The 15,001-nt window shown below is 47.9% G+C and overlaps 1 protein-coding gene across 4 annotated transcripts in view; it reads right to left on the bottom strand.

Moving 5' to 3' along the window:
* The window catches only part of ZNF385B (zinc finger protein 385B), an 893,240-nt gene that overhangs the window by 54,974 nt on the left and 823,265 nt on the right, over positions 1–15,001 (bottom strand). For all 4 annotated transcript variants that reach the window (XM_063933338.1, XM_063933339.1, XM_063933340.1 and 1 more), the window contains one exon: positions 11,879–11,980. In XM_063933338.1, the coding sequence (XP_063789408.1) occupies positions 11,879–11,980 (102 nt within the window). The remainder of the gene's footprint in view (positions 1–11,878; positions 11,981–15,001) is intronic.

Below are 15,001 nucleotides of genomic sequence, written 5' to 3'. Positions count from 1 at the left end.
TCTGTGAGTGTTTGTAAAAACGCAGGCGTGTCCAGGCGTTTGCAGGGCGGGTGTCTGACGTCACTTCCGGCACCGAAAAGACTGAAGTGATCGCAGCGGCTGAGTAAGTCCAGACCTACTCAGAAACTGCACAAAATGTTTTTGCACTGCTCGGCTGCACAGGCGTTCGCACACTTGCAAAGCGAAAATACACTCCCCCGTGGGTGGCGACTACGCGTTTGCACGGCTGCTCAAAGTAGCTAGCGAGCGATCATCTCGGAATGAGGGCCTATATACATATACATACTAAACCTGATACTAAATTTGGATGCATATTGAATTCAAGATCTCCGGTGTAATGTGTTTTCTAAGAAATATACCAACTAGAAAAATGCATGCAGGTCTACCCCCGTAGCAAATGTGCCAGATCTACGACACATCTACTTATGGCCATGTTTTAAAACATTGAGTTGCTAACAGCCTATATAAAATAATAATTTACTCACCGGTAATTCTATTTCTCGTAGTCCGTAGTGGATGCTGGGGACTCCGTAAGGATCATGGGGAATAGACGGGCTCCGCAGGAGACTGGGCACTCTAAAGAAAGATTCAGTACTATCTGGTGTGCACTGGCTCCTCCCTCTATGCCCCTCCTCCAGACCTCAGTTAAGGAAACTGTGCCCGGAAGAGCTGACATTACAAGGAAAGGATTTTGGAATCCAGGGTAAGACTCATACCAGCCACACCAATCACACTGTACAACTTGTGATAAACTTACCCAGTTAACAGTATGAACAACAACTGAGCATCACGCAACCGATGCTACATAACCATAACCCTTTGTTAAGCAATAACTATATACACGTATTGCAGAAAGTCCGCACTTGGGACGGGCGCCCAGCATCCACTACGGACTACGTGAAATAGAATTACCGGTGAGTAAATTCTTATTTTCTCAAGCGTCCTAGTGGATGCTGGGGACTCCGTAAGGACCATGGGGATTATACCAAAGCTCCCAAACGGGCGGGAGAGTGCGGATGACTCTGCAGCACCGAATGGGCAAACACAAGGTCCTCCTCAGCCAGGGTATCAAACCTGTAGAATTTTGCAAAAGTGTTTGAACCCGACCAAGTAGCAACTCGGCAAAGCTGTAATGCCGAGACCCCTCGGGCCGCCGCCCAAGAAGAGCCCACTTTCCTTGTGGAATGGGCTTTCACTGATTTCGGCTGCGGCAATCCCGCCGCAGAATGAGCCTGCTGAATCGTGTTACAGATCCAGCGAGCAATAGTTTGCTTTGAAGCAGGAGCACCCAGCTTGTTGGATGCATACAGGATAAACAGCGAGTCAGTCTTCCTGACTCCAGCCGTTCTGGTTACATAAATCTTCAAAGCCCGGACTACGTCCAGCAACTTGGAGTCCTCCAAGTCACGAGTAGCCGCAGGCACCACAATAGGTTGGTTCAAATGAAAAGATGACACCACCTTTGGCAGAAACTGCGGACGAGTCCGCAATTCTGCCCTGTCCATATTGAAAGAAGATGGATAGGGCCGAAATCTGGACCTTTATGGACCCTAATTTTAGGCCCATAGTCACACCCGACTGTAGGAAGTGCAGGAATCGACCCAGCTGGAATTCCTCTGTAGGGGCCTTCCTGGCCTCACACCAAGTAACATATTTTCGCCATATACGGTGATAATGCTTTGCTGTCACGTCCTTCCTAGCCGTTATCAGCGTAGGAATAACTTCATCCGGAATGCCCTTTTCTGCTAGGATTCGGCGTTCAACCGCCATGCCGTCAAACGCAGCCGCGGTAAGTCTTGGAACAGACAGGGCCACTGTTGCAACAGGTCCTGTCTGAGAGGCAGAGGCCATGGTTCCTCTGTGAGCATTTCTTGCAGTTCCGGGTACCAAGTCCTTCTTGGCCAGTCCGGAACAATGAGTATTGTTTTCACTCTTCTTTTCCTTACGATTCTCAGTACCTTGGGAATGAGAGGAAGAGGAGGAAACACATAGACCGACTGGAACACCCACGGTGTTACCAGTGCGTCCACAGCTATCGCCTGAGGGTCCCTTGACCTGGCGCAATACCTTTTTAGCTTTTTGTTGAGGCGGGACGCCATCATGTCCACCTGTGGCAGTTCCCACCGACTTGCAATCTGCGTGAAGACTTCTTGATGAAGTCCCCATTCTCCCGGGTGGAGGTCGTGCCTGCTGAGGAAGTCTGCTTCCCAGTTGTCCACTCCCGGAATGAACACTGCTGACAGTGCTTGCACGTGATTCTCCGCCCAACGAAGAATCCTGGTGGCTTCTGCCATCGCCACTCTGCTTCTTGTGCCGCCCTGGCGGTTTACATGAGCCACTGCGGTGATGTTGTCTGACTGAATCAGCACCGGTTGGTTGCGAAGCAGAGGCTCCGCTTGACTCAGGACGTTGTATATGGCCCTTAGTTCCAGGATATTTATGTGCAGACAAGCCTCCTGACTTGACCACAACCCTTGGAAGTTTCTTCTCTGAGTGACTGCCCCCCATCCTCGGAGGCTCGCATCCGTGGTCACCAGGACCCAGTCCTGTATGCCGAACCTGCGGCCCTCGAGAAGGTGAGCACTCTGCAGCCACCACAGAAGAGACACCCTGGCCCTGGGGGACAGGGTGATCAGCCGATGCATCTGAAGATGCGATCCGGACCACTTGTCCAACAGATCCCACTGAAAGATCCTCGCATGGAACCTGCCGAAGGGAATGGCTTCGTATGATGCCACCATCTTTCCCAGGACTCGCGTGCAGTGATGCACCGACACCTGTTTCGGTTTTAAGAGGTCTCTGACTAGAGTCACGAGCTCCTGAGCCTTCTCCGCTGGGAAAACACCTTCTTCTGGTCTGTGTCCAGAATCATGCCCAGAAAGGGCAGACGCTTCGTAGGAATCAGCTGCGATTTTGGGATATTCAGAATCCAGCCGTGCTGTTGCAACACTTCCTGAGAGTGTGCTACGCTGATCAGCAACTGCTCTCTGGACCTCACCTTTATGAGGAGATCGTCCAAGTATGGGGTAATTGTGACTCCTTGCTTTCTCAGGAGCACCATCATTTCCGCCATTACCTTGGTAAATATTCTCGGTGCCGTGGAGAGCCCAAACGGCAACGTCTGGAATTGGTAATGACAGTCCTGTACCACAAATCTGAGGTACTCCTGATGAGGTGGATAAATGGGGACATGCAAGTAAGCATCCTTGATGTCCAGAGACACCATAAAATCCCCCTCTTCCAGGCTTGCAATGACCGCTCTGAGCGATTCCATTTTGAACTTGAATTTCTTCAGATAAATGTTCAGGGATTTTAAATTCAAGATGGGTCTGACCGAACCGTCCGGTTTCGGTACTACAAACATAACCCCTTCCCTGTTGAAGGAGAGGAACCTTTACAACCACCTGCTGGAGGTATAACTTGTGAATTGCTGCCAGCACTACCTTCCTTTCCATGGGGGAAACTGGCAAGGCCGATTTTAGGTAACGGTGAGGGGGCGTCACCTCGAATTCCAGCTTGTATCCCTGAGACACAACTTGTATAGCCCAAGGATCCACCCGTGAGCGAACCCACTGGTGGCTGAAATGTCGGAGACGCGCCCCCACGGCTCCTGGCTCCGCCTGTGGAGCCCCAGCGTCATGCGGTGGATTTAGTTGAAGCCGGGGAGGACTTTTGTTCCTGGGAACTAGCTGCGTGGTGCAGCCTCTTTCCTCTACCCCTGCCTCTGGCAAGAAAGGATGCACCTCTGACTTTCTTGCTCTTTTGCGAACTAATGGACTGCATTTGGTAATACGGTGCTTTCTTAGGCTGTGGCGGGACATAAGGCAAGAAATTTGACTTCCCAGCCGTAGCTGTGGAAACTAGGTCTGAGAGACCATCCCCAAACAATTCCTCACCCTTATAAGGTAAAACCTCCATGTGTTTTTTAGAGTCGGTATCCCCTGTCCATTGCCGAGTCCATAAGACCCTTCTGGCAGAAATGGACATTGCGTTTACTCTAGAGCCCAGCAGGCAAATGTCCCTCTGGGCATCCCGCATATATAGGACCGCGTCCTTGATATGTGCCAGGGTCATTAGAACAGAGTCCCTGTCCAGGGTATCTAACTCCTCAGACAGAGTATCCGTCCATGCTGCTACCGCACTACACATCCAGGCCGAAGCAAGTGCTGGCCTCAGCAGCGTACCAGAATGTGTGTAAACAGACTTCAGGATAGCTTCCTGCTTTCTATCCGCAGGATCCTTTAGGGCGGCCGTATCCTGAGACGGCAGGGCCACCTTCTTAGATAAGCGTGTCAACGCCTTGTCTACCCTGGGGGAGGATTCCCAGCGTAACCTGTCTGTTGGCGGGAAAGGATACGCCATCAGCAATCTCTTGGAAATTACTACCTTCCTATCAGGGGAATCCCACGCTTTTTCACATAATTCATTCAATTCATGTGACGGGGGAAAAGCCACTTCTTGCTTTTTCTCCCCATACATATAAATCCTCTTGTCAGGGACAGGATTTTCCTCAGAAATGTGTAACACATCCTTCATTGCCACAATCATGTAGCGGATGGCTTTAGTCATTTTAGGCTGCAACTTTGCATCATCGTCATCGACACTGGAATCAGATTCCGTGTCGACGTCTGTGTCAACTAACTGGGATATTGGGCGCTTTTGAGACCCTGACGGCCTCTGCGCTGTGGGAACAGGCATGGGTTGAGACCCCGACTGTCCCAAGGCTACAGCTTTATCCAATCTGTTATATAAGGAGCTTACATTATCATTTAACACCTTCCACATATCCATCCAATCAGGTGTCGGCCCCATCGGGGGCGACACCACATCTATTTGCACTTGTTCTGCCTCCACGTATCCTTCCTCATCAAACATGTCGACACAGGCATACCGACACACCGCACACATACAGGGAACGCTCTGACTGAGGACAGGACCCCACAAAGGCTTTTGGGGAGACAGAGAGAGAGAGAGAGTATGCCAGCACACACCCCAGCGCTATATAACCCAGGGATTACACTGTACCTTAGTGTTTACCCAGTAGCTGCTGTTTTTATATATATATATCTCTGCGCCTAAATTTATGTGCCCCCCCTCTCTTTTTTACCCTCTATTGCACCTGTATACTGCAGGGGAGAGCTTGGGGAGCGTCCTTCCAGCGGAGCTGTGAAGAGAAAATGGCGCTGGTGTGCTGAGGAAGAAGGCCTCGCCCCCTCAGCGGCGGGCTTCTGTCCCGCTTCTCATGTGTAAAAATGGCGGGGCTCGCACATATATACAGTGCCTGACTGTATATATGTATACTTTTGCCATCAGGTATCTTAATTGCTGCCCAGGGCGCCCCCCACTGCGCCCTGCACCCTACAGTGACCGGAGTGTGTGGGTGTGCTGCGGGAGCAATAGCGCACAGCTGCAGTGCGGTGCGCTACCTTAAGTGAAGACAGGCGTCTTCTGCCGCCGATTTCGATGTCTTCTTGCTTCTGCTGCTTCTGTACTTCTCGCTCTGCGAGGGGGACGGCGGCGCGGCTCCGGGAACGGACGATCAAGGTTAGGTACCTGTGTTCGATCCCTCTGGAGCTAATGGTGTCCAGTAGCCTAAGAAGCGCAACTTAGCTGCAGTGAGTAGGTTTGCTTCTCTCCCCTCAGTCCCACGTAGCAGAGAGTCTGTTGCCAGCAGAAGCTCTCTGAAAATAAAAAACCTGACAAAATACTTTCTTTTCTAGCAAGCTCAGGAGAGCCCACTAGGAGCACCCAGCTCTGGCCGGGCACAGATTCTAACTGAGGTCTGGAGGAGGGGCATAGAGGGAGGAGCCAGTGCACACCAGATAGTACTGAATCTTTCTTTAGAGTGCCCAGTCTCCGACGGAGCCCGTCTATTCCCCATGGTCCTTACGGAGTCCCCAGCATCCACTAGGACGTTAGAGAAACTAGCAATGCAGGAGTGATTAATATTGTTTAATTTGGTTCCAGCCCATAGCAGGGTTACAATCCGCCCTGTGCTACTCCCACCCCCCGAACATGTGATGTCATGATGTCAGAACAAGCAGACGGACTATAAAATAGTTGAGCGCCCCAGAGCTGCTGCAGAGCTGCCAGGAATGTCTAAAGTGCTCTTCTTCCTGGTGATGGCAGCCCCGCCCACTCAGTGTGATATCAGGACGTTATATGTGAGCACTACCAGCAGTCCTGTGTCTAGCCAGCAGTAAAGTATCCTGAGAACATTCATGTTTAGGGTTGATTCTCAGCCAAGGGAGTGGGCTCACTCACAATTTGGCCTAAGAACACAGCCATGAATAAAGATTGGTTCCAAAACATCCTCGAAGAGCAACTTCTCCCAACCATCCAAGAACAGTTTGGTGATGAACAATGGCTTTTCCAGCATGATGGAGCACCTTGCCATAAGGCAAAAGTGATAACTAAGTGGCTCGAGGAACAAAACATTGAAATTTTGGGTCCATGTCCAGGAAACTTCCCAGACCTTAATCCCATTGAGAATGTGTGGTGAGTCCTCAAGAGGCGGGTGAACAAACAAAAACCTACAAATTCTGACAAACTCCAAGCATTGATTAGGCAGGACTGGGCGGCCATCAGTGAGTATGTGGCCCAGACGTTGATTGACAGCATGCCCGGGCGAATTGCAGAGGTCTTGAAAAAGAAGGGTCAACACTGCAAATATTGACTCTTTGCATGAACTTAATGTAATTGTCAATAAAAGCCTTTGACACTTATGAAATGCTTGTAAGTTTGCTTCAGTATACTATAGAAACATCTGACAAAAAGGTTTAAAAACACTGATGTAGCAAACTTTGTGAAAACCAATATTTGTGTCATTCTCAAAACTTTTGGCCACAACTGTACACAAAGAACTTACTAGGTGCCTCATAGCACAGATCTTTGTGGAGCTTATATGTTTCCCGGGAGTTTCCTCCAAGTCAGTGGAGTATCTATAGTGGGTGCAAGGTGTGCGGAGCACACTGGACTCTGGGTCCATGGGTGCCCACACTGCACATCCTGCGCCCATTTCTTGGATACTTACCACCCTGGAGTCCCACATCAGCGGCAGCAGTGCTGCACAAATCACCGTTTTTGTCAGTTTGTGCTTTTTAGCATTTACACATGCGCAGTAGGAAAATCATTGGGAAAATGGCCACTGCGTCATTTCCCTGGAGACCTGCCATGCACACTAGACTCTGGCACAGCACTAGGGTCTTCTAGTGACCCTAATGCTCAGAGTCTACTGCACTGCCAGCCAGAGAGGAGGGGTCCTAGATGAAGACTGCACATGGGCCCCCTCCCCTCTAAATACTCCCGAAGCTCAGAGTGCTACAGTTTCCTCCCACATAAAAAAAATTACTGGTAGGTTTACTGACTGTTGACAAACAAATGAACCATCATGTGCTTGTGTGTGTGATAGAGGCTATAGAGGCTAATTCAGACTGGATCGCTGCAGCGGCAGCGATCACATTCTGTTTTTTTTTGTGTAGTTTGCACCCCGGGAAGTCAGTGAGATGCTAAAAGCATCTCTGTGCTGCGATCGCCTCCGCCATTGGCGGAGCGCGGTCCGGACAACGGAGGTGTGTCCGGACCGTTGCGGGGGTGGTCCGCGGTGGCTGCGTGACATCACAAACAGCCGCTGTGACCCAGGATGTGGCGATTAGCGGCCTGCCAGTGCGCAGGAGCTGCTCTGGCAGGGAGCTACTCAGCGGGTGCAAAAGCATCACTGCTGTGCGATGTTTTTGCACCCTTGTGGGGGGAGAGGGGGGGTCAGACATGCAGGACGGACTAGCCCTGCGCTGGGTTTCCCCCAACATGCCTGAGAAACTGATCTACGATCAGATCTGAATTACCCCCTAAGATTGTAAGCTCCACTGGAGCAGAGACCTGATGTGAATAACAGAAATATTCTCTGAGAAGTGCCATGGAATACGTGTGCACTATATACATAACACTGGGCAATAACTCAATATTAGGGAGACATGAGAGAATTTTCTAATCTGTTCCGCCGTGGAATATTTACCTCATTCCGCATTTGGTTTCAGAGTTTCTGCTGCGAATTTCGCCCTGAACTTTCCTGACAGGACTTCTTCGTTTATATTTCCCAGTCGCACTTCAGAGAAGACTAAACTGACCGTGGCGCCATCACTATAAAATATAAACTCTGTGGAGATTCGGTTTGTGCAAAATTTCGCTGTAACTTCACTTATGTCTACTTACGGGTGATGGTTTCTACAGAAACCTCTTCTCTGTGGCCAACGCTGTTGTGAGACATGCATTACAGTAAATTGTCACAATGTACATTTAACATGGTACCGTGGAAAGCTCTAGAAAACTACAATGTTTCAGTTTCTGTGCTTTCAGAGACCTTTACTTTATTTCTAAATTGTAGAACCTCTTTCAATATGTCCTCATATATTACAAGCCTGATTGCATCTTTTTTCATTTTCTTTCAGAGCGGAGTCTAGTTCAGCAGGTTGCTGATTGGAGTACTTGACCCCTGCAGAGAGCACGGAGGAGTGGCAAGCCACAGCCAGAGCTATTATGGATTCTACTGCTGAGGCTACACAATATTGAACATTTGCTACACTGCTCCAAAGGCGCTGGAAAGTCCATCGAGAGTATATTTAAAACAAATTGCAGACCAGTGTGAAACGCATTAGTTAATGTACTTCCTACTCAAGCAAGCGCACCATACGTTCCACAATACAATCAACTGTGTAACAGAAACTGTGGCATTTAAAAGCGCTAAGAGAAAAGCTGCCTACTGCTGCCTTGCCTCGGCCAATGTGATTCAGTGATGGGCAAAACTGGCGGCACCCACCTGCTATATGGTCACATTTGTTTGCTATAGCTTGTACTGTAATACGTGTTTTCATGCACACAAAAAAGTTTCTTCACAGATAGGTGTCTCTTTCTTTGTTTACATTTATTGTTTTAAGTTATTATAGAGAATAAGGTAATGTGCGACGCCTGCATGTCACTGATTTATGTACCAACTATCATAATATGGAAATAAGGGATCTATTTACTAAGCCTAGGATGAAGATAAAGTACCAGACAGTCAACTCCTAACTGTCATTTTTCAAACCCAGCCTGTGACATGGCAGTTAGGAGATGGTTGGCTGGTAATTTATCTCCATCCAAGACTTAGTAAATAGACCCTTAAATATTGGGCATACCAGTAAATATACGGATTTGAAATATACTGGAAAATAGTTATGCAGAAATGTTATGGGGCAGGTGACAGGTGAGTGACGTTATGTCAAAACAAGATTCACAGTGGATGGTCCGTTTTGTAGAGGTGCAGAGTTCCAACAACACAATCTTCCATTGGCAATTCTTTTTACACTATTCCAAAATGTGGGCCTGATTCAGTCGCACATAATGTGGTCACCATTTCAGCCATTTTCAGAAAACCCATTCAAACATCTGTCTGTATTCTGAGTCAGACAAAACTGTGTGACTTCACAGCCCCCAGTTCCCTGCCCACTGAAATCAGATGGCTCTCTGCATAAGCTCATATGGGAGTAGGGATGCACATCGTAAGCCCAGTATCGAATGGTTGCTTCCGACATCAAATCAAGAGATGCGATGGCTACTATAGTAGCTAGCTATCACATCAAAACCATTCCATGGTGTAACCATAAGCTGAGCGGTGGATACCCCTTTCAGGTATCCACATCTGCATACAAGGCTGTCAGTCATCGGATGAGCATCGGAAAACTGCACCTGATGGCTGGTAAACATAAAAAAACACACAGTTCCATGAAAATTTTTTTTTTTTTTAAATTGGATTGAAAGCATCTATGGTTGCTAACTATTGGTTTCCGATGTAAATCCCCACATGGGAGTAGTCCTCAACCCTGTCTACCTTCCCATGGTCTGAGGCTCCACCCCCTCCACTAGAGATCAGGTTCCAGACTGTGAACTTGAATACATTCGTAAATATGTTATATTATACTGCACAGGACTGTGGCAGGGACGTGCGGTGAGGTAAATGGCTCAGGAGGCACTGACTAGTACCAGAGGCAGGTTTACACACAATACATTAGCCCACAGGTTCTCAAACTCGGTCCTCAGGACCCCACATGGTGCATGTTTTGCAGGTCTCCTCACAGAATCGCAAGTGAAATAATTAGCTCCACATGTGGACCTTTTAAAATGTGTCAGTGAGTAATTAATACACCTGTGCTGGGTTACTTGCAAAACATGCACTGTGTGGGGTCCTGAGGACCGAGTTTGAGAACCACTGCATTAGCCCAATGGTTCATGTGGGCATTATACACAGGTGCAGCAATATATACTGCTGGAAATTTGGTGAGGTTTGATCAGAGATGTGCGGAAAAGGTAGGCAGGGGAAGCACTGCCTCACCTGCCATAGACTTTTTACTCCAGAGTTCTGTCTATAAAAATGATTAGAATAATACAAACAAGATATTATTAATATATTCTTTGTATTTTTCATATACTTTATATAGTAAAAACTCTGGCGTATACGTTTGCTCAAGCATGGATATCCTTAAAACCTGCACTGTAATGCATACTTGCCTACCTGACCCTCTCCATGAGGGAGAAAATGCTCTGTTCCTGGACTTTCCTGGTGATGTATGATTGCCATCACCTGTGGGGAAACACCTTTCTTATCAATTAACTTGCTCACCACAGGTGATGGCAATCATACGTTACCAGGAAAGTCCAGGAACAGAGCATTTTCTCCCTCATGGAGAGGGTCAGGTAGGCAAGTATGCTGTAATGGTGGATTTTGGGAATCTGCATTAGGTGGAGTTGTTTCTCTAACATAGCATACTATGGGGGTCATTCAGAGTTGTTCGCTCACAAGCTGCTTTTAGCAGCTTTGCACACGCTAAGCCGCCGCCTACTGGGAGTGAATCTTAGCTTATCAAAATTGCGAACGAAAGATTAGCAGAATTGCGAATAGACACTTCTTAGCAGTTTCTGAGTAGCTCCAGACTTACTCGGCATCTGCGATCAGTTCAGTCAGTTTCGTTCCTGGTTTGACGTCACAAACACACCCAGCGTTCGCCCAGACACTCCTCCGTTTCTCCAGCCACTCCCGCGTTTTTCCCAGAAACGGTAGCGTTTTTTCACACACTCCCATAAAACGGCCAGTTTCCGCCCAGAAACACCCACTTCCTGTCAATCACATTACGATCACCAGAACGAAGAAAAAACCTTGTAATGCCGTGAGTAAAAAACCTAACTGCATAGCAAATTTCCTTGGCGCAGTCGCACTGCAGACATTGCGCATGCGCATTAGCGACTAATCGCTCCGTTGCGAGAAAAAAATAACGAGCGAACAACTCGGAATGACCCCCAATGGGGGTTATTCAGAGATATACACAGCAAGATCTGCGTCCATGTCCTGACACGCTGGCAGGGGTCAATCTTAATTCGATGAGTCCGCAATTAAATTGCGGATGCATCGAATTAGGGTTGACCCCTGCCAGCGCAGCCTGGCTGCGCTGTCAGGCGATCCACCGCCACTTTTTTAATCAGATCGGCTGTATGTGACGTCATGCAACCGCCCCAAAAACGTTCCCGAAGCGCCCTTGTTCGGCTCGCCACGCCTGCGAAACATTGCGTCGTCACCCACCCAATGCCCGCTGCTGACAATCATGTTGTGAACGCATCCTTCAGACGCAATGTGAATGACCTCACAGGCGCGATGCATATGTACGGCAAACTGCGCTGCCAGGTCTGAATTAGGCCCTATGTACAGTGATTAACAGACTGGGATTTCCGTCAATCAATGATGCTCTCAGTGACATTTTACACTGAAAAATCTGAGACAAATATTTGTCATTGTTTTAGCTGATGAGGTCTTTAGTTTATTGAAGCTACTTGGGTTATTTAGGCTACTTACGGCTAAAATACTAGGACTGCGCTGCAGCTTGTTGTATGGGCTGTATTTAGGCTTCATGGGTTTTCCTGCTACTCTATCCTTGTGTCTTCTGCTGGAGATGTGCTGAAACAACATAAGACAAGAGCTGTTAGTTGTATTAAATGAATGCAGATAGACACAAACAATATACAGTATATACAGTATACGGAGAAAGCAAGGAGCTTTACTCATTATAGGCGAGCTGTACCAAGCCTTGGAGAGAGATAAAGCAAAGAGAGATAAAGTACCAATTAGCTACTGGAATTTTTCAAACTCAGAGGTAAATAAATAATACTCGCAATTAGCGTTCGGGTATAACGATTCCTGCTTCGCCTCTTTACCGAGGCGAAGCAGGAAGCAGCAGCGCCAAGATGTATGAACGTCTCGGATGCCGAAGCGGGGGAAATCTGTACTTTGCGAGAATGGGCGATGGGACAACCAGACCTGAATGCAGCCCATAGAAGCCGGGGGTTTGCGCATGTGCAGTCGCACTGCAGCGTCTGCGCATTCGCCGGTCCAGGCACCTGCTAGATCAATTGCAAAAGGTGCCGGGGCCCGGCTGACAGGGCTCGGCTCTCCTCTCCTGGCAGTGGCAGCCCCACTACTAAACATACGCTGATGTTGCCGCTGGTAGTAATCACCAGATCTAGCCAACCCAGGGGTAAATTTACTAAGATGGGAGTTCTATTTCAGATGGGATGTTGCCCATAACAACCAATCAGATTCTACTTTTCATTTATTTAGCACCTTCTAGAAGATAATACCTGGAATCTGATTGGTTGCTATGAGCAACATCCCATCTGAAATAGAACTCCCATCTTAGTAAATTTACCCCCCAGATGGGTAGCATATGCACATCCTCTACTAACAGTAGTATATGTGCCGGGGTTACCTCAGGAGACGTACAGTAGCTTCACAGTGAGTAGTAAAAAAACAGTACACAATTCATACACGATATAGTATGTGGCCGTACAGTTTTATCACAAATACAAAATGCAATGTCATTAAGTATACATCTTTACACACCTTCCATTTAAAAGATGACATGGAAAAAACGCTTATTACTGTGGACCAATCGTCAGTATCACTATAATCACGCATATAGGGGGTAATTCCAAGTTGATCGCAGCAGGATTTTTGATAGCAAATGGCCAAAACCATGGGGGTTATTCCGAGTTGTTCGCTCGCAAGCGGATTTTAGCAGATTTGCTCACGCTAAGCCGCCGCCTACTGGGAGTGAATCTTAAAATTGCGAACGATGTATTCGCAATATTGCGATTACACACCTCGTAGCAGTTTCTGAGTAACTCCAGACTTACTCGGCATCTGCGATCATTTCAGTGCTTGTCGTTCCTGGTTTGACGTCACAAACACACCCAGCGTTCGCCCAGACACTCCCCCGTTTCTCCGGCCACTCCCGCGTTTTTTCCGGAAACGGTAGCGTTTTTTCCCACACGCCCATAAAACGGCCTGTTTCCGCCCAGTAACACCCATTTCCTGTCAATAACATTACGATCGCCAGAAGGAAGAAAAAGCCGTGAGTAAAAATCCTAACTGCATAGCAAATTTACTTGGCGCAGTCGCAGTGCGGACATTGCGCATGCGCATTAAGCGGAAAATCGATGCGATGCGAAGATTTTTACCGAGCGAACAACTCGGAATGACCCCCCATGAGTACTGCAGGGGAGGCAGATATAACATGTGCAGAGAGAGATAGATTTGGGTGGGGTGTGTTCAATCTGCAATCTAATTTGCAGTGTAAAAATAAATCAGCCAGTATTTACCCTGCACAGAAACAAAATAACCCACCCAAATCTAACTCTCTCTGCACATGTTATATCTGCCTCCCCTGCAGTGCACATGGTTTTGCCCAATTGCTAACAAAAATCCTGCTGCGATCAACTTGGAATTACCCCCATAGATCACAGCAGCAATATCACTGTAATATCAGCACTAATTAGCATTAACGGGAAGGATTTAATGACATTCAGACTATCAGATGTTGCACTAGGCCCTGAGCGTCTGCAGGTGATCCGCCTCTGGACTGTCTATTTGTTGGCCAGCAAGAAATACGTTTTGTGTGACCATACAATTACTGTATGTTGGGCACACTTAGAAGCACTCTTCCCAGCGCCCTTATCACAAGGCATCGTACGATCTAAATGCTTCACAGCGGCATGAATTTATGGTGCACATGCACAATAGAAAAGAGTGCCGGTTGCAGCTAAAAAGAGGAAATACTGTTGGTGTCCAGAATATTTAATTAGAAGTCTGCAATGCTCTATAAATAATAAGAGAAAAAGAGTAGCACCCACTTTGTAATACATATCCACTGTTGGTAATGTAAGACGGTTTGGCTATTGGTGTGATTTATTATTATGCTGCTTTATAACTGAAGTATCAGTCCCGAGGTGCGGCTGCAGCATAGTCTAAAATTCAAATAGGGGAGCCCACCAACTGCCAGTGAGTCCCGGCCAGCGATGTTTGGCAGTGTTTGGGATGGCAGTTGGTGTGGCTTCCCTATTTGAATTTTGGACTGTGCTGCAGCCCCACCTCTGAAGCTACCACTGTTTATACCACGTTCACACCGAGCCTCTGACCTGGGATACTGAGCCTCTGACCCAGGCAATGCAGGTCCTGTCTTGGTGTGAAAGGTTCTACCTGGATTGTGAGTCCTGGTTATGCTACCTGGATCGCGACCAGGGTCGAACCCGCGACTGACCCGGGTAGTCTGCAGTGTGAAAGCGTGACACAGGTTATTTGACACACTAATAGCACCGCCACTTGGAGATGATATAGGGCTAGATGCATCATCCCTTGGAGAGTGATAAAATGGAGACAGAAAAAGTGCCAGCCAATCAGGTCGTAAATGCCATGTCACAGGCTGTGTTTGAAAAATGGCAGTTAGGAGCTGATTGGTTGGTACTTTTTCACTCTCCATTTTATCATTTTCCAAGCGATGATGCATCTGGCTCGTAGCCTCCAAGCACCGGCATAGCAACGACTCAGCAATAACCTGGGTCCAGACTGCAGTGTGAACACGGGGGGTTATTCCGACCCGAACGCACGCTGCAGTTTTTCGCAGCGGTGCGATTGGGTCAGAAC

The sequence above is a fragment of the Pseudophryne corroboree genome, chromosome 7 (assembly GCF_028390025.1).
Source record: "Pseudophryne corroboree isolate aPseCor3 chromosome 7, aPseCor3.hap2, whole genome shotgun sequence".
NCBI lineage: Eukaryota > Metazoa > Chordata > Amphibia > Anura > Myobatrachidae > Pseudophryne > Pseudophryne corroboree.
Note: the sequence above shows the minus strand (reverse complement) of the source record. Positions and strands in the feature narration are given on the sequence as shown.